The 25,180-nt window shown below is 50.6% G+C and overlaps 1 protein-coding gene across 1 annotated transcript; it reads left to right on the forward strand.

The window, feature by feature from the left end:
* The first annotated feature begins 1,700 nt into the window (after positions 1-1,700).
* On the forward strand, positions 1,701-23,965 carry DRAXIN (dorsal inhibitory axon guidance protein). The gene is made up of 7 exons (XM_074975965.1): positions 1,701-1,816; positions 11,179-11,665; positions 14,070-14,263; positions 16,929-17,040; positions 18,159-18,248; positions 18,577-18,666; positions 21,592-23,965. The coding sequence occupies exons 2-7, from the start codon at positions 11,200-11,202 to the stop codon at positions 21,702-21,704; spliced, it is 1,065 nt and encodes a 354-aa protein (XP_074832066.1). The 5' UTR covers positions 1,701-1,816; positions 11,179-11,199; the 3' UTR covers positions 21,705-23,965.
* Positions 23,966-25,180: the final 1,215 nt, after the last annotated feature.

Raw genomic sequence — 25,180 nt, forward strand, 5'->3', positions numbered from 1 at the left:
AGATTTCGGAGGACTAACACTGTCGAGACAAATGTGTACTCTGTCAACAGAGTGCTTTATGTATGTAGACCGGGATTCCCAACCTATGGGTCAGGACCCAAACATGGATCAACATTAGCTTTTCTAAGGGTCGCCGGCTGGGTGGCTCTGAGCTACACGTGGCTCTTTAAGGAGCCATTTATGGCTCCCACTGGTGCTGCCGCGCGCTCTTCCGGCTCCCAGACCCTGCCCTGCTGCACTGAAATGGAACTCAATTTAATTGGTTTAATGGCTGGCAGGAGGGATCCAGCTATAAACTAATTAAATTGAGTTCCATTTCAACGTGTCAGGGCAGGGAACTGCCCGTGTGGAAGGTGGGGGAAGGGAGTAGGCAGGCTGGGGGGAGTTGCATGGAGGAGGCGGCAGCCCAGCGAAGGAGCATCAGGGGGCAGTAGTGGCACTGCTGTGCGGTAGGTGGGGGAGGCATTTTGGGGCTGTGAGGGGTTTAAGCCTGGGGCTATGAGGGGCGCAAATCAACATTTATGATTTTTTTCCCCCAGGGGAGAACCCTCACCCCCCACCGGTTTTGAATTGCCTGGGTCACAAAGTCTTACTGAATTGTCAGAATGGGTCATCATCTTGAAAAGGTTGGGAACCCCTTGGGTGTGTGTACACGAGCCCCCTCCTTTTGGAAGGGGCATGTTAATGAGGGAGTTTGGAAGATGCCAATAAGGCACTGTCATGCATATGCAGCACCTCATTTGCATCATGGCGGCTGCAGCAATTTGAAAGTGCCACTTTTGAATCGTGCCGCCCGTGTAGCTGGGGCCTTTCGAAATGACCCCCAGGACTTCCAAAGCCCCTTTTTCCCATTTGTTTTGGGAAGAAGGGGCTTTCGAAGTCCTGCAGGTCACTTTGAAAGGCCCCCAGCTACACAGGTGGCATACAATTCGAAAGCGGCACTTTCGAAATGCTGCAGCTGCCATTATGCTAATGAGGTGCTACATATTCATAACAGCACCTCATTAGCATCTTCCAAATTCCCTTATTAACATGCCCCTTCTGAAAGGAGGGGGCTCCTGTAGACACACCCCTGGTATAGATGCTCTTTGAGTTATGTCGGCAGAAGGCCCCTTCTGTGGACAAAACTCTCTAGTGTAGACACTGCCTTAGTGTTCCAGGTAAAACTCACTTTCTCAGGGTCTTACCCACAAAAGCTAATTAATCTGTTCGTCTTTTAGTCTTTAAGGTGCTACAGGACTGCTGGCTACAGCTAATCAGGAAGTGAGCCAGCCCTGTTGCTCATTCCCAGCCCCTCACAAACAGGATTTAATACAGGGGGGCAAATTCCCTAACTGAGAAAGAGGGAAACATACCATGTGACGTTTTCTACAGACACCCCAGAGATCAGTAGGTTCAGGCATAAGCCAGAAATACAGAATGTCGTGGCCAAGGAAGCCGGGAAAGAATGTGGGAGAATTTGACCTGTCTTCTGGGAACTAAGACATCTGCGTGAGGAGCAGCCCCGGGGGGAAGGCTGAAGCCCCAGTGCGCGGTGGCTTTGCAGAGGAGAGCGATGCGATGAGTTTATCCGTTCTTTGCTGCTAACGCAGCTGTCCCCAAAGCTGGAGGGGGCCACCAAAGAGCCTAAACCCCCGCAATTTGTTCCACCCCGTTTTCCAGGAACCGAGACTAAGCTCCCCGGGGACCGAGCCCGGCAGCCGCCCCTCCGCCCGCCGAGCCCGGAGCTCATTGTGTCTCGCTGCACCGTTCCTCCAGCGACGGCCCCGATCCGGTCCGGTCCGAAGGGCTGCGGTGTGCACCGGGGCGGACGCAGGTAAGGGGGGAATAGGGGGCGGGGCGGAGCGAGGCAGCACCATCTGGGGGGGGGAACGTCCCTCTCCCCAGGGGGCTCCCGTTGCCTTTGTGTCCTGCCTTTGTCTCCTCTCTCTGGGGACCGGCGGCTCTGGGGGCGCGCCTGGGCTCGGGAGAGCGCCCCGCCAGCTCCCCCGGGCTTCCCCGGCGCTGCACATTCCCGCACTGCCCCGGGCGGCGCTCTGCGCGGTCTCCGCCCCTTCCCGGGCGGGGCGACCCCTGCCTGCCGAGCCGCGCAGACCTGCGCCGCGGCCCTCCCCGCCGCCTCTGACTCCAGCGGAGGAGCTGCGGACAGGTAGGCGGCGGCGGTGGCGGCTCCCTCCCTGCGCCCCGCACCTGGCAGCCGGGGGGGCAGAGTATCTCCTCCTCTGGGGGGCCCCCTCCCCATGCGTCCCCCCTCTATACCAGCCGTGGCCGGACCGCTCAACTTCCCTCCCCCCCCCCCCGCTGGGTGCCCCCCGTTTATGCCCTGCGGGAGGGGTCAGCGCCCCACGTGCACGGGAGACAATCGTGGGGTTCCCCGTCGCCCCCATCACTGGGCTGTTCTCGGTGGGGTTGGGCTTCTGCTCCTCCAGACCTGCACCTTGGGGGCTCTTGATTTCAGTGACAGCGCTTGATTGGGGTGGGGGGTTCCCCTTCACGTCCTATTCCTGCTTAGAGGCTCCTGGGCGGGGGAGATTGATTAAATGGGGGTGCAGGGGCTGATGCTGAGCCCGTGGTCCTGGGGGTGTTGGTCTAAGCCCTGGTGTCCAATTGATTCTGAAGTGAACTAGCCACATTATCCTGCAAATATGTGTATTGTTCAAGCAAACTAGCCACATGCAACCAGCCCAATAGCCCCATTTGACTAGTGGCCGGCGGATTGGACTCCAGGAGTCTAAAGTCACTTTGAGCCACTGGTGGCTTAGCTGGGGAGGGAAGCAGCCAGTCAGGCTCCAGTTTTCATTGTTGGTACAGGAGGGGTCTGGCTCATTACCGCCTTGTTTGAGGGGGTCATTCTACCTCCCTGTGCCTGTTTTCTCTCCCGTCCAGTGTTACTGGGCCTGGGGGCTGGGGTGGCTGGAAATGTGGGGGTGGGACATAGTTTAATCCCTTCAGACGCTCTTTGGAGTCGGGTGTCTCACGCACGTGAAGGGCTTGTTGCTTGTTTTATTACATATTGCACACTCAGCCCGTTGCCATTGGGGTTCGTTATTTTTCTGGTGGCAGGTTCCTCTGAGCCATAATAAGTTCTACCATCTGCATATCTGTGTTCCTTAATGCTGGGCAGGAAGGTGTGCAGCTACCTGGGGTGGGACCTGAGATGGTGAGATATTGATAGAGCATCCCACAGGTTAGGTCCCTCTAACTATCAAGCTGAACGGGTTTGGGTCTTTGGAGATTGGACCCTGATTGCTGGGGTCAGTCCTTCTGATCAATCATCCCCTCACCCTCTTCTCCATCCATGCAGAGACTCAGCTGCAGTTGCTGCTTCTCTGCTATTTTGGATACTATTCAAGGTTCTGGGTCACTTTAAGATCCTGGTGCTCTAGTCACTTTGTCTTCCTGACTTTGCTAGTTTTTGCTTTCCATCCTTCATTTTCCTCATCAGTTGCCCAGCTCCCTTTGTGCCTAAGATTAACCATACTGCCCCACTGATCCTAGACACCTCTCAGCCTGCGCTTTGCTCCATCGTGAAAAGTTACTAAAGTGGAAAGCTTTTCTTTATTTTTTTAAACTAAGAATTGTATTGTCAGTGAAACATAGCCACCTTTCAAATGCTCCTTGATTGCCCTCTCATCTTCTGCTGGCAAAAGGGGGGCTGTGATTCTGAATTAAATGCTTTGGGAATCAGCTGGTGGCTTATCACAGCTAGTAATGCATCATATAGAATTAATGTGACAGTTGTGCTATTCATACTCAGTCTTCCATCAGCCTAGCATTTGACTGCAAATCAGTTTGTCTTTTCATTACGTTTCCCTCTTATAAAGCCATGCATCTCTCTTACTTTGATATCGCGCAAGGAATAAGTTCAATATCTCGCTCTAAGTGAGCTAACGCATGGGTGCAAATTCCCCCCCACCCCAAAATTATCAAGCATCTCGGGTGAAATCCCCCCGGTGTAACTCCACTGGGTGTTTTTTATCAGTTGGCTGAAAGCTTTTCAGTTGAGCACGTCGTGTCCGTTCCTATTGATCGTCCCTCATTTGTCACTCTGCTTGCTGCATTAAATTAGAGATTCTTCACTGTGGTGGTGACAGCAAGTGACTATATCTGGGATGCTAATCTCAGACTCATTGCCATTTTAATCTCATTATTGGGAAGAGGAGACCCCGTTTAACAGCAGGTCACATGTCTCTCACCAATGATGGCTGTGTCAGCTGCTTTGTGAAGTCCTGGGGGAAAGCAGAGCAGAGGGTACTGCATATTCATCCAGGTGTCCCTCTTCTATTTCCATGCCATGTCCTGGCTGTCTGTTCCACCCTCTAAAACACTGGAGTCCTGGAACCGTCTTGCTTCCTGTGAGTGTCATAGATCCACTGAAGTCAATAGGGCTAGGCACATGAGTGAACATTATTCCCAAGGGTACAGGTTTCAGGATTCAGACTCAAGGAACAGGAAGACAAAGCCCATCTCTTAGGAGATGAGAGATTTGCAAGGTTCTCCAGCAGCACCTCTCAGAGCCAATGTAAAACTCCAGAGGCTAGTGGAAGGATCACGGAATCCTAGGGCTGGAAGAGATCCCAGGAAGTCATCAGGTCCAGCCCCCTGCCTAAAGCAGGAGCAACCCCCTCTAACTCGTCCCAGCCAGGGCTTTGTCAAACCGAGACTTAAAAGCCCCTAGGGATGGAGATTCCGCCACCTCTCTAGGTAACACATGCCAGTGCTTCACCTCCCTCCTGGTGAAGTAGTTTACCCTAATATCCAACCTGCACCTCCTCCACTGGATAGCAAAGATAAGTGCAAACCACCTACTCTAAGTGGGCCATGGAAGATGGAATCTCGTGAGGGGCATTCCACGTGAGACACTGCTTCTCTCATCAGGTCGCAGGAGGGCAGCACATGGTGTGTTACACAGAGATGGCTGTTCTAAAGACAGAGATTGCATGGCCTGATGGTCAAGCCAAGAGCCAGGAAGTCTCTTCCCAGCTTTACCGTTGACCTGCTGAGATGAGCCACTGAGATGAGCCGCTGTTTTCCAGCACTCACAGATTTTCCATGCTCAAGTTATGACACCGTGGGTGCACAGAGCCCTGGAAGCCTGAATTGCCGTGGCCTGCTGCTTGTGCAGTCGTTCACATCCATGTAAAGTGAGCATGACATGGAAGCATAACCCTACCCGTTGGTAGGGTAGTGTTATAAGTTCACCTTGCACAGAGGTTGGTGACAACCCAAGGTGCAGAGCAATGGAGAATCAGACCCTATCTCCTGCAAAAAGAGAGACGCCCTGGATTAGGTAGCACTTTTGAAAACTGAGCCTTACCCTCTCTGCACCTGTTCTCCACCCATTAATAAAACAGGGTTAGGAGCTGCCTGTCAGCATTATTCTGCTAGGGCTGAAAAGAGATCCTCGGATGAAAGAATGCACCATGGCAGTGCAAAGCTTTTATATTAGACCAGATGGGTCAGGCAGGAGGGACAACCCATCTCTGCCATCTAGGTTTAACAGCAGGCTATGTAGCAGGGTCAAAATTTTAGGCATTACTGGCTACAATGCAGGAGGCATGGGACAGGCATGTAATTTCCCAAAGCCCATCCCATCACAGCCTAGAGTCACAGTCCTTCCACAGTCACACTCTGGGTTACACTCATGCTCTCTTGTGCAAATGGGCTCAGTTTCCCATGAACCAAAGGGGAGTTGTGAGCACTTAGGGCATCTCTAAATTGGGGCTGTGACTTTCTTTTATTCACTAACTTATGTCACTGGAAAATGCTGCACCAAGTTAGATGACACAGTGAGTAAGTGAGCAGGAGCTGCAGAGAAGAAGGCTCTTTCACCAGATTTGGTGATCAGGAATAAGAGGTTGATGGACAAAGGGAGTGGGACCAAGGCTCAGGAACGGGAGTGAGGAAAGCTGAAGTAAGTTATGGACAGTTTGGAGAAGGAAGAGGGCAGTTTGAAAGTGGATCCTGAAAGGAACAGAGTTATGTGAACAGATGGTTTCTGCTTTGTTGTCTGTGGGAGCTAGTTCTGAGAGAGGCTGCATGGAAGCTGTCCTGATAGAAAGCCCTTTGCAAAGTCAGGGAGCAGAACATGCAAGAAATGCTCCAAGCCAGGGAGGAGGCAATTGGCATTTCCTGTACCGGGCATGGAGGGGGAGGTGTTTGAGATAAGTACACGTAAAGTGGGGATGCTTGTGAGGTGGCAGGGGCTGGTTCCTGAGAAACACGGGTCTCTCCCCAGACAGGGTGTGGAGTTCTGCAGCACTCACTGGCAGAAACAGAAAAACAGATGGAGAGAGCCCCTGCAGGGAAGAGAAACCTCATTTATCTGCACAATGCCATCCTGACTCCAGCCTGCTCACTGGATGCGTGCTAGCCCAGAGTGTACCAATTCTAGTTGCCTCCAGGCCCTCCAAAGCCCATCCATCACCTCCTGTATCCTTCCTTCCACTGAGCCCTGGCACAGGAGGTTAGGATTCATTGTCTGTCCTGTCTGCCAGGTGCACACCCAACACACAGATGGAGGGGAGACGTGGTCTGTCCCTGCAGCGTGCGTTCCTGGGCTGGGAGCGCAGAGTAATGTGTTTGCTGCAGCACTCCCACAATGAATTCAGTTCATTACAGCCAGGGATAAATCTGGCCCAGAGTTTCTGTTCAGTCCATTTTGATTCTGTGCTGGAGCACACGAGCTGGTTCTTCTGTCATGACTATCAAGAGCCCCAATAGTCTTTGTTCAGAGCTTCACCTTCCTTTCCTTATGAAGCGGGTGGCGTGGGAGGGGGGAGACATTTGAATGAATTTGGTGTTGGTTTTGTGTGTTCCTTTATCCACACACCAAACTCAGCACAGGCAGCATCAGGGCAAACCTCTCCCTCAATTGCCCTTCCAGTGTGGCCCAAGGAACCTCTTTTCAGTTGTGGGCAGGAGATGGCAGCAGTTCTGTGGCACAATAATCCTTGGTTTCTCTGCAGTGACTGTAAATAACAGCATATTACTGCCAGTTACACTGGTGGGTTTTGTATAATAGACACCAGCCCACTAGGAACTGAGCTGAGACACAACAAACTCCTGTTTTATATAAGCTATTGAACAGCCACTACTGGTGGTCCAGACTTGGAAGACCCTAAACCATCCTGTCTGCAGGGAGGGTGGTTTTGGGACCAGTGTCGGGCTTGGTAGTATTCATCTAAGACGCTCCAGTGTGTTAGCAGGTGTTGATCCTACTGGGAATGTTAAGTTGGCCTTGCTGACTTCTTGAGAGCAGCTGACTCATCACTCTGCCTGAATACAGTATAGGGGAGGCAGAAGTGCCTTCCTGGAGCAAAGAGGATCTAGGGAATGGGCTGAGGAGCACTGAGGGAGGAACCTGGGAGCAAGCGTGTCTGTGGGGAAGTTTATAATCTTTGATTAAGCCTGACTCCAAGAAAGGGGTGAATATTTGTCTCTGCTTTGGGTGGAATGTTGTTTTAGTGCAGGCTGGGGAAGGCATCTCCTTGAAGGGCCAAATTCTGCTGTGACTTAACGCCTATTGTGGTCAATGCAGAGTTTAGCCTGTTATGAAGAGAATGGAGTGGAGGCATCAAAATGATGCTAGCTGCTGTGTCTAAAATGCACATCACCAGGGAGGTGAGGCAGGTGAGGTGCTGAGTCAGGAGAGAGGTCACACTGGATGGATGGAGGAGGATCAGGAGCTAGGCTGGCTGCTGATGGGAAGGGCCACAGGGACAGGCCAGAAGAGACACAGAAACCAATGTGTGAAGCAAAGGATGCTGCAGGTGGGAGGCGAGAATTTGCAGACTGTGCTAGGAAAGAGGACTGGGCCCCAAGTGATGGGAAGTAGCTGAAGTCGAGTTCGTCAATTTCCCCTCACAGCAGCTCTTCACGAAGTCACTGCAGGGGAAAATGTCAACCCCACAGGAACCCGTTCGCACCAGGAGGCAGGTGAAATGCTGCTTCATGGCCCGAATGGGGTGGCAGAGAGCCTGCTCTGTCGTCTTACTGTGGCAAGGAGGGAGGAAGGGAGTGCAGGAGCCTCTTGGAACAGGACTACTGTTCAAACGCTCACGCCTCCTCTGCGAGTGCAAGGGGATATGCCATGGCATAGTCTGTCTCATTGAAGTGCGCTGCCTTCCTGAAGAGTTCAGGAACTACTGCTCGAGATTTTGTGTGAACCCAAATGAAATGTTATTTGTAGAATTACTCTCGGGGGGAATAAGATACCAGTGCTTCCCAACCAGGCAGCTTTCCTTGTTCATTTGCAGCCCTTAATAAAGGCCCTGAGTGCTGCCTGCACTAATATGGTTGGGTCTGATCTTCCAGGGTAGGGGGCTTTTTTTTTTTTGATGGAGTGGAAAATTATGGAAGGGCTTTGTTTCTGGTTAGCCTCCTGCCACACTCTAAACCCCCACACAATGTACTGTAGGGAGGTTCTGACAGTTTGCTGAGGAATGAACAAGCTGGGCTTTCGCAAGCAGACTGAAGAATTTCCCCTTATCAATTGCTCTTAGTAGCCAGGGCTCTCCTTTCTTCCTTGTGTGCTGAAGACAAACCCCTGCAAATGGTTAATATGTGGAGGTGCCAAGTTCTGCAGCCCCAAAGAGACATAATGACTCCTCTGGATATGTATCAGAGAGGTGGCTGAGTTAGTCTGTGTCTTCAAAAACAACAAGAAGTCCTGTGGCACCTTGCAGATTAAAATATGTTTTGGAGCATAAGACCTGGGTCTTTGCCCATGAAAGCTTATGCTCTAAAATATCTGTTTGTCTGTAAGGTGCCACAGGACTTCCTCTGGATATAGTTCTTGTCTCAGTCTCATGTTAAGCTGAGACCCACTAGGATCAAAGTCAGCCCCGGAAACATTTCTGGTGATCTAACCCAGCAGAGGAAGTGAAGAGCTGTAGTTGAATTTGTATTTTTCTGTATGTTCACCTATGAGAACCCCTGCAGCTTCTTTGTGGTCAATGTCCTCCAGGACTGGACTTCACATTGCTCTATCCAATCATGCATATTGCCCAGACTTGGGGAAACCAGCGTCCTAAATGTCATGGGGGTGGTGGTAATGTCCCGCAGAAGTAGTTATGCCAGAAATACCTAAGAAGTGGGAAAAGATTGATTTTGGAGGGATGGGAGAAGGGATGAGAGAAGATGTACATGATTTGGGCAGGGAAGTCCATACAATGATTATATGATGGTCTGAAGATCCACCTTAGAACAAAAAGTTGAACTGTAAAGGAGCCACCTGAGAAATCTGAATACAAAGAGAAGTAAATAAGGTTACTTTGCCCTGGCCATTCCATCAAAGGATCTCAAAAGGCTTCACTGCCCAAACAACCCTCCCCAATCCAGTGACACAGCAGCCCCATTTCACAGATGGGGAAACCGAGGTAAGGAGAGGCACATGGCTTGCCCAAGTTCAGAGTGAAACTTGGGGGCCAGAACTCAGTAATAGCAGCCTAAAGTCCCTGTCCCCTAATCAGAACATGACACTGCCCTCCAACCCTTGTACAGCCAACAGAGATGACTTTAAGACATCCTCTGCTGCCTGGCTACCCTTCAGAGAACTCTTCCAGGTTTACTCAGGCCCTGCTTTGCTTTCGCTTCCCTGGTACAGCATGTACTGGGCTCTTGACAGCACCTCTTGAGCTGCTCAGGCCCATTGCTGGCCCTGCAAGGCCACCATCTGCTTCCAGTTCTGTTCATCTTGAGATCTTCCTTTCAAGCAAGCCAGCTGCGAGGAATCCCAGAATGCCAACCTGCCTGACAGGAAGCCCCAGCACGAGAGCAGGTGCTGGGCAGCCTCACCATTGCTGGTAGGAGCCAGGCTTGCATCGCTCACCCCTCAGATGGCAGGAGGTGAAAGAGAAGGGTAGGGGGGGCTTGTCAGAAATCAAAGGGAGGCATCACCATTGATTAATTACCTTCATTTGCACATGAAACGGGAGCCTCTTGCCCCCTGCAGGCCTTGCACGTGCTGCAATAGGCTGAGGTTACCTAGGAGACTCATTCGCTGCCAGCCATGAGCATCTTCACGCTGTGTTCTCATTCAGGCCTGAATCTTGGCCCCTCTCCCACTCCATACTTCCACTCTCACAAGCCAGCTCCGAGGCAGCCCATGGTGCCAATGCACCGGTCTCCTCCATGGGCAGCCCGTCTGAAGGACCCCCTCACTCACTGCCCTCCTTTGCCCTGGGCCCCGCCTGCACATTGTAGCCGGGTGTCCCAAGAGATGAGGTGGGAGGAGCTGAGCTGCAAACATGCCTCTGCAATCCTGCTTGCCCCCAAAGCGAATGGGCTGATCATCTGCTTGACTGACATCAAAGAAACTGCTCCTTTACCCCAGCAGAGGCGTGGGTCCTGGGGTGCTAACTTGCCCTGTCCCTTGTACTCATTCTCAGACTCACTGCTTAGCTGGGTTAAGTCCGCCTTCCCTTTTTACATCATTGAGGCAACCACAGAGCCAGTGTTTTCCCATGCACCGGACGCCTCGACTGAACAATGGCTTTCTGTGGCTGTTTTTCTTGACGTAAAGTTTTGCGAAATGCAGGATCTGCCAGGGCAGCAGTGTCTTTGTAAGGAGGAGACATGGGGCAGGGTGAGTAAGTTCAGTGTGTGGTGGTACCACCTTCTGAGCACCCTCCTGCTGCTGCTAAGGCCTAGAGGGTGGAGAGCAGGAGGGGTATTCTGTTCTCAGCTCTGCCACTTTGTGATGTTGGAAAAGCGCTTAATTTCTTGGTGTCTCTCCCTATTTCTCAAAAGGGGATCACAACACTTGACAGTCTTTATGTAGCATGTTGAGAGCCTCAGATTGAATCCACGTTCGATGCAACTGAAAGGCAGATGCCACTGATAAAAGAAGAGGGGTTTTTTTTATTTCCATAATGCATAGGTGGCCTCTGGAACTCATTACCACGTGATATTGTGGAGGCCAAGAGCTTAGCAGGGCTCAAACCAGGGTGAAACTTTTATGCAGTTGACAAGAACATCCTGAGTAGAGCTATTAAGGGTTAAAAACACAGACCCCCAAGGCTGGCGTGCAGCTGTGGGACCAGGGAGCATGATGTGTTTAAAGGGCTGCTCTCAGCCCTGGAGGGTGGGAGCAGGGCAGCTAGTAGGGGAGTGTTGTAGGCGCTACAAGGCCTGGATTCTTTGAGGAACTTGATGTTGGTTATATGTTCACCACAGGTGCAGCGAGGGCCCACGACTATGGCATCTTCCTCCTGTTCCTTGTCCCCTTTCTTTGTCTTCTGTGCCCTGGTTTTCTCTGATGTCTGCACGGTGGAGTCTCTGGATGTCTCTGGAGTCTCCAACGATGAAAACAACCCAGAGAATAACAACCACCTTCAAAACCAGGAGCTGTGGCAGCAACAGCCCCAGGCAGGGCTCCATCGCAGACATGGCATAGCCAAGAAGGACAGGGCGCATGGCATGCCTTCCAGAGGGCAGGTGCCTGGAGAGGAGGCCCTCAGGCTGCTGAGTGGGATGCCAGTGGGGGAGGACCAGGAGGCAATCCAGCGGCCTGCTGCACTGAAGCAGCAGAAGGACGTGTTTCTGGGCTTTGAGTTCCCATATCCCGAGAGGGAGAACCAGTCCCCCGGGTCGGAGAGGGGGAAGAAGCAGAACCGGGAGCACCGGCGGCACAGCCGCAGGGAGAGGCTGAAACAACACAGAGGTAGCAGGACCCAAAGGGCTTAAGTCTTCTGGTTGTTTCAGACTGCAAAGCGTATGTGTGTGGAGGAGGGAAGGGCAGCGTGTGGTTGGTGGCTGAGGAGGGGCAGTGCGGAGAGGAGGTGGGTGGGGTGAGGGAGAAGGTTTACTGGAGATGGGCAGTGTGTGTGAGAGCTGTGGAAAAGCATTGAAGGGTGTCTGGGGCAGTGGGTGTGGCTGGGGTGATGGGGTGAGTGGTCACAATTCATTGCTGTTTTGTACAAATGGTCTGATTTTAGGAGGGAAGGAAACCCTGAAATTTTACGGGGCTTGGGGTGTGCTTGCCTTGTTGTGGAGATTTTAGAGTTGCTTTTGCTCAGCTGGTCCAGTCTACAAACATACCTCCACAAGGTTCAAAATCTCCAATCTTGACCTTGGAACATTACCAGAATTGGAAATTTCTGCATGCATAAAAATAACGTGGCTGAAAATCCATTTTTTTAAAACTAATTTATTTTTCCCTCAGAACTTCAATTTTCATGATTTCCAGTCAAACCAGCTTAGCAAAGAGAGGTAGCCTTGTTAGAATTGTCCACATCTGAAGAAGTGGATCCTGTCCCATGAAAGCTCACCACCTAAGAAATTATTTTGTTCGTCTTTAAAGTGCTACAAGACTGCTTTTTTGTTTGATGTAGCAAGGTTTGCGTAACATGTACATTTTTGCAGGTGCAAAATTGAACAAACGCTTTAAAAAGTTGCTTTAATTTAATAAGGAGGCTGTTTTACTTCTCCATTCAACCTGTGGATGCCAGGTCCTCAGCTGATATGGAGATAAACATCTCATAGAGCTGGAAGGGACCTCGGGAGGTCATCAAGTCCAGTCCTCTGCTCTCTTTGCAGGACCAAGCACCATCCTTAACAGATTTTTTTTTCAATCTATTTGTCCCAGATCCCTAAATGACCTCCTCAAGGATTGAGCTCATAACACTGGGTTTATCTGGCCAATGCTCAAACTACTGAGCTATCCCTCAATATAGTTGCATTAGAGCTAATGCAGCTATGCAAATTTACACCATTTGAGTATCTGGCTTCTGGCATTTCACCTCCATCTCTTCCTGATTGCCCTAAAAGAAAGAGCACTTAGTTGCTTTGTTATGGGTCTGATTGCTTCCCGCGAGGTTTGGGTGCGAGAAGACAGAGCACAGGACCTGGTTCAGGCAGTATTTTTCCCAGACTTGCAACCTTCCCGTGTAGGCAGAAGTTAAACTTAAGGCATACATTTATACTAATTCAGTTAAGCCAGTAGAAAGGGCTGTGTGGACATTCTTACTTCAGTTTATCTTAATTAGGAACAGGTTTAAACACAACCAAAATAAACTCCGCTTGAACTGAAATAAGGATGTGCACAGTGGGTTGCAGTGGCTTAAGTGCTTTGAGTTCAAATGGATTTAAATTAAACCACTGCCATTTCATTGTGAAGGGGGAACTACTCACAAGCACTTACTCTACTCATCTGGACTCCCATTGGTATTGGCTGAATCCCCTTATATACACTCATCGCTAAAACGAGGGACACACATACCTACCTTTGTTCACTAGACGAGCGAAGTCCCCTCTGCCAATAGATGCCTTACCCCCCTCCCTACAGCTCCAACCTGCCATAGGCTGAACCCTCCCACCCACCTCCCGGCCCCACAGCCCCAACCCTTTGCAGCCTGAAACCCTGCCGGCCTCACAGACCCAAGCTGCAGCTGCCTGCCCCCTCCCCCGCCCCACCCAACCCTCCACCAGGTTTTAACCCTCCCTCCTGCTCATGGTCCCAAACAGCCCCCAGCCTTTAACCCTCTCCAACCTCCCCCAACCCAAAGTTCACTCACCTTTCAAAAGCAGTGCCACCTGCTGCCACTCCTTCACCGAATTATGAGTACTTGGAACCAATCAGAGACTTTTAAGTGTATTTTAATGGTAATTTAGTGTCCCTCTTATGAGTTTTCACCTATGAGCAGAAAGGAGGGAACCAATTGCGCTCGTATAGCGAGGGATGAGTGTAGTTTTAAATCAGTGGCCAAGAGCTGCTTCTTTCTAGTCAACTGCCAGCTAAGCTGTTGGGGGCAGGAGAGATCTGGTTGTTTGTACAGCACCAAGCCTCCTTTGCAAAACCGCAGTGCATATTAATCATCATCATCATGAATAAAAACCCCTATGAGCCCCTTCTGAATTTCCCAAGGGAGAGATGGTTTTGGAATGAGATGAATTTGAACTGCGTCCACCACCCCACACAAGCACACGTGATGTCTGGCTCCAGATTCAAAGGCTGCAGGTGGTGTTGCGATGTACTATCCCTGTGAAATGCGTGTGCTCTTTTCTGTGGCCCTCAGCCAGGAAAGGAATGAGGAAGGTGAAGCTGTTGTCCTTGTCCTCTTCTGTAGGCAAAGGCCTGGATCCTGGGCCAAGCTCACTGTATAAGAAGCCTGAAAGCTTTGAGGGGCAGTTTCAAAACCTGCGGATGGAGGAATCCATGCGTCTGGCTCCCACCATGTTCCTCTTCACCGCGCTGGAGACAGCATCTTCTACTGAGGAACCACCAGCTCTACCAGCCACGTCCCTTCGGCCCCAGGTAAAGGTGCGTCTGTTAAACACACTGGACCCTACTGTGATGGGTTGCTCCCCCTCCTCTAGGGTGCCACCTGATATACTCAGGTACCACAAAGCTCAACTATTCCACCAGTCAGGGCTTCCTCGCCTTGTCCTCTAGTATACACGTAGAGAGAGATTCACCAGCTGCAGAAAAGACACACATGCTCAGCTCTGCATGGGAAGACTCGGCTAGGAAATTGCCCAACTCTTAAGTGCACCCCCTGGCTCCCCGGGTGCAAACACAGAATTGTATTGTTTTGTATTGCACAGAAAACTATACAGTGTACGCTCATCAAATTTCCTCCCTCCCTCATTGGTGAGGAAGCTATATACACAGCTCTTTGCCAGCCAGTTATGGATTCCACAAACTCGTATTAGAGGAAACCAAAACTATGTGTATTATTTACACAAGCTAGATTTTAAGTGATTATAAGGGATAGCAAACAGATCAGAGCAGATTGCCCAGCACATGAACTGAAAATGCAATACAGGCTCAGATACTAAAGAAACTGGTTACAAATTTCTCACCCTGAATGTTGTTTTGCTCTTGCTTGCAGCTTAGAACTCTAGACATTCCTCTCACAGGCCAGACGCTTTTTCCAGCCTAGGCTCAATCCTTTTCCACCCTTTTTGTCTTTGTTTCTTAAGCTTGGTCTACACTAGGAGAGTAAGTCGATTACAGATATGCAATTCTAGCTATGGCAATTGCATAGATAGCATTGACTTACTTGAAATCAACTTACCTGGCCTTCCTCCCTGAGGAAGGTCGACAGGAGACTTTCTCACGTTGATCTCCCTGACTCCTCATGCTGTTGAGAAGCACAGGGGTCCGCTGCTCACCCCAAAAGGTTAATTTCTTGCATCCCTACCAGGTGCGCGAATTGAGCCTCTGAGCAGGTCAATCTTCCACGTAATACAGATATGGCCTTAGATATTTCCAGGCCAGCCATCATCCTGGGTGGGGATTCAATGAAGAATTAACCAAGAATAATTCACTTTCCTGCCTTAGGTAGGATTTACATATGGTGGGAAAACTGGGACTCCTTTGTTTCCCAATTTGAGCCCCATTCCCTGTTAGTCCAGGGTGGAGTCCAGTACCAGGTGACATGGTCACATGACCCCTCAGAGCCAAAGCAACCATAAGTTAGAGGTTGTTTGCCCCATACCGGGAAGCTTCTCAGGGAGGTGGGAGATTAGCACCTTCAAAGTCCTATTGTTTCCCCTAATGGCCCATCCAGGCTGATTGTATTCTCAGTGGGGGGCGGGGGGGAGATTGTTCATTTCCTGGATGCAAACAGTTGAAACAGGTACATATAGTGCCCTTTTTGTTTAAAAAAAAAAAAAGTGGATCCGGTACTCAGCTGGCTTCCTGCCAGCCAACCCCATGGCTGGGACTGCCGAGGTGCCGGTACTCAGTTCCAACACAAAAAAAGCGCTGGGTACCTGGACAATATTCCCAACTTCAGATACAAAAATGACGCCTGCACACAAATAGGATAATCAGAGTCAGTACATCACAACCTTTCCAGTGATACCTCATATGATCTATCTCACATCAAACATATCTTAGCTATGCCATCTTCACATCATCATAATGCCCCTATGAAGAATGTGGGGCACAATGTCATGCCGACCACTGCCCCTCTGAGACTGATGGACAATTTCAAAGGAGCCTAAGGGTTAGGTGCTCCACTTCCCTAACTCAGGCTCTGCAGTGGCGTGGAGGCTGATGTTGGCTGGCAGTCTCCAGGATGCTGGGGGAGGAGAGAGGTAGTTGTTTGGTGTCACCATTCCAGTGATCAGCTTCCTGCTGAAAAACACCCTCTGCTCACCCTGCGTAGCAGCAAGATCACTCTGTCTGGGTCTACACTTGCCCCCAGCTTCGAAAGGGGCATGTTAATCAGGGCGATGGGAGATCACTGATGAAGCGCTGCAGTGAATACGCAGCACTTCATTAGGCTAACTCTCCCCCGCGGCAGCTACGAAGTGCTGGCACGTGTATAGCCGCAGGCACTTTTTTGAAGCTTCGAAGTTGCTGCGGGGGAGAATTAGCCCAATGAAGTGCTAGATATTCACTGAAGCATTCATTCATAATTTCCCACCGCCCTGATTAACATGCCCCCTTCGAAGTTGGGGGCAAGTGTAGACAAGCCCCCTGTGAGCTACAGTTCCCTCCTGCCCAGTATATTGTCAAACACAAAAGCTCTCCTGTGAAGTGCAACTGCTTTCCTTGGAGATGCCAGAGCTTCCTCGCTTGTGAAGATCTCCTCCATTGATTGAGACATCTCACCCTGCTGAGCCATTCAGCTTCCCAGAGGCTCCCTGGTTCCTGTTGCACAGACTGCAAGTGCTTTGAGAGATGGGAGGGCCTAGGCACTAGAAATTCATGAGTTCTTATTCTAGCGCTGCCACTAACTTGCTCTCTAACCATGGTGGATGGTTTTGCATACCGCATTGACCTAATTGCTCCTGCCATGGTTGACATTGTTCTTGGCTTCGGTGGCAACATCATGAGGCCAGTGCTGTCCAATCTGCAAAATGGGGGTAAAAATCCCCACTTTTGGGGGTTCATGTCTTAAAGCACCTGCCCGACTTTGCCTGCGGGGCCCTACAGAAATGCAGACTCTTGCCTTGCTGTTTGTCATCCACAGGTCCGTGTCAGGCATGATGGGGATGTGATGCCCACCCTGGATATGACTCTGTTTGACTGGACAGATTACGAAGACCTCAAGCCAGAAATGTGGCCATCTGCCAAGAAGAAAGGTATCAGATTTCCATGGGGCCTGCTACCTCCTTCTAAGGCTTGGGGCTTCCAGCTATCTGGGAAACTGAAGGACAGTCTGGGAGTTGCAGGAGATGGGAGACTAGGAGAGACAGCCAAAAAGCTTAAAGTTGTCTTATTGCATTAGTTAGATGGTACAGCCCATTCTAACTACCACACCCCAAACATGGCTATACCCAGACTGTCCACATAAGGATGCACATTTTAGCTCTGTAAATTTCCATCACACATCATTAACGTTTCTCTAGTGCTATGCGAAATCTGCTGAACCCTGGTTCTACCACAAAGGACATTTTTATGGATTTACCTTCTTCCTTTTATTATCCGAGGTGTATCCTGCTATAACAAGGAGTCCTGTGGCACCTTAAAGACTTGTGGATACAGACTAACACAGCTCCTTTCCTGATACTCGTCGTCCTGCGTTAGTCTGTTTAAATCTCCACATTAAGAGCAGACCACATCTCTCCTGTGTCGAGTGACGTATCTGGCATAGTCAGGTTTACCTGGAAGGAGACTGTGTTAGTATCAAGAGCAAAGGATGTCATGGTGGTTTTTCAAGAACTAAGCCACAAATCTAGAGCTTGAAAGTGTTGTTTTTATGACTGTTCCAATTAGCTATGACTGATTAAGTTGTCTCTAAATCCTCCCTCTGTCTATTTCATATTCTGGAGCAATTTGCCCTTAGCTGGTCCGGAAGATGTAGTTTGGGTTAGGTCTGGGATAAGGGAGATTTCAATAAACAAACAGAGCCTGTGAGGAGCAGAGATGAGACCTGAACTGTGATATTTAGAAAAGTTCTGATCCAGATCCAAAGTTTGAGGCTGTTTGACTCGAGGTGGGGTGTGGTACTTGGCCTACCTCTAGGAAGGAGCGCTGATCTCAGGAGCTTTCATAGACCATCTGTTCCACATGAGCAGTGGTGGTGCTGCTGCTTGTTTGGAGTAGCAAAAGGGAGCCTGGGGGAAAGACCAGAGTAGCTTGCACCTGCTAAAGACATGATACTACTTTATCAACCCAAACCAGAGGGATCTATGTCAGGCTGCTGGAAATGATACTATCCCATCAACTTCTATCAAATTCCATTTGCTCTTCTCCCTAGAGAAACACCGTAGTAAGAGTCCCAGCAATGGGAACGAAACCCGGGCAGCTGAAGGAGAGCCATGTGAGCATCACCTGGACTGCGTTCCAGGTGAACACGGGCCTTATCAAAATGAATTCATTTCTTGCAGAGTTGGGTGAAAACTCTGGAGAGTTTTGAAACCTAGGCTTGGATTCTGTGGGTGGGGTGGGGTGGGGTAGGGTAGGGAGTGACACCCACCTTTAATTTATCATAATTTTGAGAAATGGATGGTATGATGAGGTCAGCATGGACCCTGCTGGGAACATCCACACTCGAGAATGCCCTGGGGCTGTGACTGGGAGGCATTCCTGCTCAGGGTAGGTGCTGGTGGGGAGATAAGTCCACTGCAATCTTTCTCCTTGGACCATCTTTTGATGGTCGCTTGTTCTGTTGGCAGGATCTTGCTGTGACTTGCGTGAGCACCTCTGCAAACCGCACAACCGAGGCCTTAACAACAAATGTTACGATGACTGCATGTGCATGCAAGGTGAGTTCAGCTCATTGCTGGTGGGAGACCTCCAAGTCCTTGTCTACTTAGCATTGCTTCAGTGGCTGGCTACCACGTTTAAAGAGAGGCACTAGGGTCTAGTGAGTCGAGAGCCATGATGCCTGAGTGCTAATCTTCTCTCTGCTATTAATTTACTGCACTTCCATGGTCAATCTCTCAATTTCCTCATCTGCAAGTAAGGAAATTAATCTCTCCAGACCAGTCTAACCAGAAGAATGTGAGCAAAAATGTGTTAATATCCGTAAAGAGCTTTGAAGACATGCCATGCTCTCTAGCTCGATTTTTCTCAGGGGTGTGCATAGTAGCAGGTACGCTAGACCCAGGACCTTATTCAAACATGATGCTGTGATAGGTTGGCTTCTAAGGAAATCCCAGTGAGTCTGCCCCAGGCCCTGTCCCATGTTTGGGTCGTTGATAACGCCAGTATGTATTCTGCATATTGATGTCCCATGAGATGTGGTACTAGGCAGTATTCTCTGTAAGCTGAGCCCTTTGGAGGCCACCCAAGTGAGGTTCAGGTGCCACACAGCTGATTAGCAGAGCACTCACAGGTGGCAGCATGTGTTTCTCCTGGTGGTACATATTCACACATGCCTGAGTGCACATAACAAAATTTATTCCACACATGGATGGAAATAGAGGGAACTGTGGTACTAGGATAAATTTGCAGTTGAGTGACATTCTGGTCATATGTGTTTTTCTTATGGGGGAATTGAACAACCTGGGGGCCTCGGTAATAACATACAGATGCTTCCCCTTTAGTGGGCAGGTCTGAATGCAACTCAAAGCAGTCGTATCCAAAAGAGTGTTGTCCACTTAGTGAGCAGTGACATCAGCCCAGTTCCCAATGGACTACTGCCAATATCATACAACCCAGTACTCCAGGGTGATTTCCTTGGCTACCTCGTAGCAGAAGCAGGGAGACTGAAGTGCCTTCTCACCTCCAAAAGGGGATCTCTCTAGGTCAGAGGTGGGGAAGCTTGTACTACTCAACTTGTGCTGTCCTGCTCTGCTGCACAACAGAGGGCTCTGGTCACCAGGGCTGTCCATGCAGCACCTTCCAGTGATACCAAGGGCCAGACTCTAAGCTCTTTGCCGTCGGTGGAGCTGCCTGGATTCTCACCAGCTGGCCCAATGTTCTAAACCCATTTTCCAGTTTGTAAAGTATGGATCTGATTGACAGGAGGCTGATGAAGAAGAGACACTGAATGACAAATGTGCCAAGTCCCAGCCAGAGCTGAGTTACTTGGGCAAATTCCCAGTGTGAAGCACGCTTCTGAGGCAGGCTGTCCATTGTGATCCTTTCACAACAGAGGCTGCTGTCTGAGCATCGAGCTGTTACTTCTTCCCCAAAGGCTACATCAGCCTGCGTCACACATTCCCTGTGCTTTAGGACCTGATCCACCACCCAGAGAAGCCAATGGAGAGACTCCTATGGACTCCAGCGGGCTGTGGGTCAGGCCCTCAGCCACTGCTGTCCGAAGCCTCTGCTTCCTCTCAGGAAGTGTGGAGAAATGGTTTGCAAGGGGAGCTCCCAGAGCACTGCTGCTTTCGTAGCCACGCATTAATGTCCCAGGGGAGAGATCACTTAGTAATGGACCACGTAACCACACAGAGCTTCCATACTGTGTGCTGGCGGCAATAAGAAAAATCCATAGGCCCTTCAGAAGAGCCTGTGAACCACTCTGCCGGACAAGTGAAAGCTCAGTCATACAAGAACAGGCGTAACCTTTGATCAGTGAGCTAAATACCATCTAGTATGGGGCTGCCAAAATACGGCCCACGGGCTGGATGGGGCCTGCCAAACCAGCAGATCCAGCCCACAGCGCAGTGGGCTCCCTCTCTGCCCTGCCCGTGCACGCTGCTCAGTGACGCCAGCTGTGATGGCCATGTGCTTGTGAGAGTGCTGTGAGCCGGGGGGAAGAGGGCAGGTTTCATGTGCTGCCCCTTCCCCAGCACAAACTCGCAGTTTCTGTCCAACGGGAGCTGCCTGTTGGCAGGATAGGTGGCACACAAAGTACCCCTCTCCCCTATGCTCGCAGGATTCAGAGCACAACATGACCCCTGCTGGCTGCTCAGAGCGGCCCGCGGGGCATGGAAGGCAGGGAGCCTGGCAGAGGAACTTGCTGGGCTGCTGGCTGGGAGCTGCCCAGGTAAGTGTCTCCTGGCCAGAGCCTGCCTCTGGGACCCCAGTCCCTCTCGTTTCCCCAGCTCCCTGCCCCCACTCCCAGACCCTCTACCCCAATCTCCTGCATACTGCCCCAGGTCACAACCCCCTCCCAGAGCCTGCACTCCCACCCGAAACCCTCCTCCACATCAGAATCCTCTCCTGCAGCCATACCCACTCCCAGATCCTGGAGCCCAGTCCCCTGCTCCAAATCACAACCCCCTCCTTCACCCCAATCCCTTACTCCAAGCTCTTGCCTACACACAACCTCCATCTCAGATGCAGAGTACCCTCCTTTAATATTATGGAAGAATGCAGCCCTTGACTGCTTTCAAATTCTTGGCATGCCCCCATCCAACATTATTGGCCACCCCTGCTCTAGTGCATGAGTCCAGAAAACAGTAAGCTCTGCAAGGTCCGACCCACGTGATGGGACTTTTCTGCCATTCTGGACCAAATGGCTCAGTCAACGTTAGATGCCTGGGACAGTCCCCGTTGCAGTGGGTTCAGCCACTGACTCTGTGTGTCACCAGAAGTGACATGTCCTCAGTGCTGAGTTGCCCTCACTTCTGCCGTAAGACAAAGGCCAGCCTAATCCTTTGGGAGCTCTGTTCACCAGTGCGCACTCACGTACAATTGTGTGCATGTGTGTGTGTGCACGTGGGCACACTCGCACATGCGACGAATCCTCCCCAGAACAGATCAGCTCACGCTCATCATCTGTGTGTTCCCTGTAGGGCTACGTTGCTACGCCAAATTTCACCGGAACCGAAGAGTGACCAGGAGGAAAGGGCGCTGTGTGGATCCAGAGTCGGCCAGCGGTGATCAGGGATCATTTATTAATGTCTAGAAGGGGACGGAGATTCCTTTCCAGCCTCGAGGGTCAGGGACAAGTTATTTATGAGTAGCAGTGGGGAGGGGTGGGGAAATCTCGACCAAATGATTGAAGCTGCAGGCTCTGACTGGGTGGGGACTCAACAAGATTGACTCTGGTGATGAGCTGAGGGTTGTGGTCCTCAATGTTTTTCCTCCCAGGATTGCCCCCCAGGACATCTCTCCCACCTTGCTGGGACCCCTTCTCCCATCTAGCAGAGTGATTTGTGGCCCCTGACACCTGTTCATAACCCTCAGGTGGAGAATCTCTGGAAAGGGGTCTTACATTGTCTTTGCTGAGAGGGAAAGAGAATGCAAGACTCTCTTCTCACTGCAGCTAAAGCTGTCCCTCTTAGGTCAAGTGGAGGACAGGTCTTAAGTCTTTTACTCTGGTTATTTTCTGTGAAAAGATTGGGAGGCACTCCCTGGGAGTTCTGGGACAGGTGGGTGGGTGAGCATCCACATTCCTTCATGCTCGAAACTTCTCTGGGAGGTCAGAGAGGATGACCAGGAAATTGGATGCCCTGAACTGAACCCCTTTGCTTGGGACGTTCTCGTTCTCTGCAGACCTGAAATTTTGGCTTTCCCTACAGCTTATCGCCCACCACGAGACAGATTCTTTCTCCTCTACCTAGGGCCTCGGACCATGACACACAGTTAGGCAGTGCCTTAGCTTACAAGACCAGCCATAGGAAACCTAGGCTGCATGAGTGGCCTTCCCTCACCTTGGTGGGTTACAAGATTGTTGTAACAAGACGATGTCACAGGCTAAGGTAGTTTTGCTAACTGCACTTGTGTACCTAGAATTTGTGGGGTGTGCTGATTGGCTGCAGAGGGGGTGCACAGCTCCCACAGTTAATTCTGTGTGCAATCGGCAGGCACCTCACGTCACGGGCCCTTGCTTTACGTGTGCGCCATTTTATTAACACAGGGAGGGAAAAAACGATGTGAGAGGGAAACAGGCAGAATCCAGCAGCCCTGTGCCTGGGCCACAGAGAACACAGGGTCTCACGGGCCACACACACAGCCCTGATGGGCTGTAGGTTGCACGCCTCTGCACTGGACAGACAGACACTCAGCAGAACCTGAACTTGTCTGTCTGTAGGGTAATTTGAGAACCAGGTTCTCCGCCGGGGTAAATAGGTGCCACTTGATTGATGTCAGGGGAGTTGGGCCTGTTTACACCACCCGAGGATCAGGCCTTAAATGTGTAGGTGACAAGGCATTCGATGTTAGGGTGTCTTCACGACCTGGAAGATTGACTCTGTCACGGTCGATCTTCCAGGTTTGATTGGTTTGTTCCTAGTGGGGATGTGCAAAATTGAACTATCTGGGGTCAACAGTCGATCCCTGGTACTCCTCAGTCTTGTGAGGAGTATGGGAGGCCAGTGGGAGAGTTTCTTTCGTTGACCTCCCTCAGTGACGAAGGCCACATAAGTCAAATGTAGATAAGTCAATTCCAGCTACACAATTGCCGGAGCTGGAATTATCTACAGTCAACTTTAAGGTCTAGACTTTAGATCAGATCTGCTCCTGGCTTTGCCAGAGGCTCACTCTTGGGCCAGTTTGAGTCACTCCGCGGCTCTGTGCCTCTGTTTCCCCTGCTGTAACATGGAGGTGCCTCCCTCCTTCCCTGGTGGGATGAGAGGCATCAATCCACTCCTGTTGGTGACCTGGTTTTTGCACCTTCAGGTGCGCTGGGCTGCAGAAGGGCAAAGCCTAGTTATTGCTCTTGGCAAAGGGAGCCAGCCAGCTGTGCTAGGGGCATGCTTCCTTTCAGAGGCCCAGCTGCTCAGCATGCAGATCTGATCTGAGTGATGAGGCAGGTTCAGAAGGAGGCTCTGAGCAAAAGGATTCCCCTGGGGGCTGACACAGGTAGCCAAAAGCGCCCATCCTGGAGTCAGCACAGCGGTGTTGGGACCCAGCCCCACTCCAGCTTGCAGCCTGTAAGTTGCCAAGGGTGTCCCTTCCCTGACCTTCCTCTCTTTCCCATGGAAGACAAGCTGGTTGGGATGGGCTGAAGTGACATGTCCTGGCCTGCAGCTCTCACTCATTTGGGTCTCCTTGGGCATGCGGGTTTTTTAAATTGTTATTTATAGGAGTTTCCTGGGGAAATGCTGTTTTCCTAGTGAACAGACAATAGGTTCCAGTGAGGGCAGGTGGGGGAAGGCTGCTCCCTTGTAGTGCCTCCTGTGACGCGTTGCATGTGTGTTGGAGTGCGATGTAAATAAAGAGGTGATAGTTCTTTTGTCCAAGTCTTTCTGCTTCCTTGCCCGCCTGCATGCCAGGGACAGGAGCCCATCAGAGAGCCTCTGTGAGCCTATGGGAGAGGCCTCTGAGGACCACCTCCATGCTTCAGACTGTAGTGCAAAGGAATTGCCTTACTCTGTGGTGCCATCCAGTCCAGCACACCGTCTCCAACATCAGCTGCTTCACAAGAGGACAGAAAACCGCCTGGCACTAGGCAGCTATGCAATAGCCTACAACAGAGGTTTTTACCCATCTCCCAACAGCTGGAGGCAGCCTTATGCCAGAACATGAGGGGTTATAGCCTTCCCAATCCACGTTTTGTTGTTCTTACTATCACAACGCTTAATATGCTTCTCATCAGCGTTCCTTGTAAGCTGAGCACTTGGGCCGCCACACAGGGGGGACGTTCAGGTGCTGATCAGCAGCGTGTGTATAACATCCACAGCTGGCAGCATATGTATCTACTGGTGGTGCACATCCCCATGTGCCTTAGTGCACATAACAAAGTTTATTCTGCCCATGGATGGGAAAAAACAGGGGGAACCCTGTTTCTTAGGCATATAAGGAGCCCATTCTGGTTTTTTTTAAATCATGCTAAGTTCTTGATCTCTGTGATCCCACGACCCTATACGGTGGCGATGCGCTGTACCAGCTTACGTGGAAAAGTGACGTTGGTTTGACACTAAATTTCATTCTCGCTGCGTTCGTTAGTCCATCAGTGTGGCCTCAAAAGCTTCTGTGTTGCTTGAGAGAATATCTTTCGAACATAAAACCAAGATCTCAGCCCTTTTTGCAGGAGTGAGGATATTAACTCTGGTTCTCCGGTCAGATTCCAGTTTGAATTGTTATATTCCCGAACTTCCCCCTGCTGTTCCATCAGGATATGTTGGTCTCCATTTTCTGCCCTAAATTCTTATGTAGCGTTGCCATGCGCTGTTGTAGGGGAAGGCGGAAGAGCTCACATGGCGGTTCCCACTCCACAATGTCAAGTCTGACAAAAGGCCCAATAATGACAATTCTATAATGCTGTATATGTAATTAAAGTATGAGGACCCAAGTGTGCCAACACCGCCAAGTGAGATTTTGAGGGAGGAACTGGTGAAGGAACCCTTAAGACCAACCTTCTGATTTTTTTCACAACAAATGGTAAGACTTGGTCACAAATGAGGAGCTTTGGAACAAAGCAGGACAGGAACCACTTGA

This window comes from Carettochelys insculpta, chromosome 23, assembly GCF_033958435.1.
Source record: "Carettochelys insculpta isolate YL-2023 chromosome 23, ASM3395843v1, whole genome shotgun sequence".
NCBI lineage: Eukaryota > Metazoa > Chordata > Testudines > Carettochelyidae > Carettochelys > Carettochelys insculpta.

Excerpts from the sequence above, each read along its gene's own strand:
- DRAXIN (XM_074975965.1), top strand. The coding sequence starts at position 11,200 with ATGGCATCTTCCTCCTGTTCCTTGTCCCCTTTCTTTGTCTTCTGTGCC. Across the intron at positions 11,666-14,069 it reads GAGGCTGAAACAACACAGAG|GCAAAGGCCTGGATCCTGGG; the intron begins GTAGCAGGACCC and ends CCTCTTCTGTAG. Across the intron at positions 14,264-16,928 it reads CCCTTCGGCCCCAGGTAAAG|GTCCGTGTCAGGCATGATGG; the intron begins GTGCGTCTGTTA and ends TGTCATCCACAG.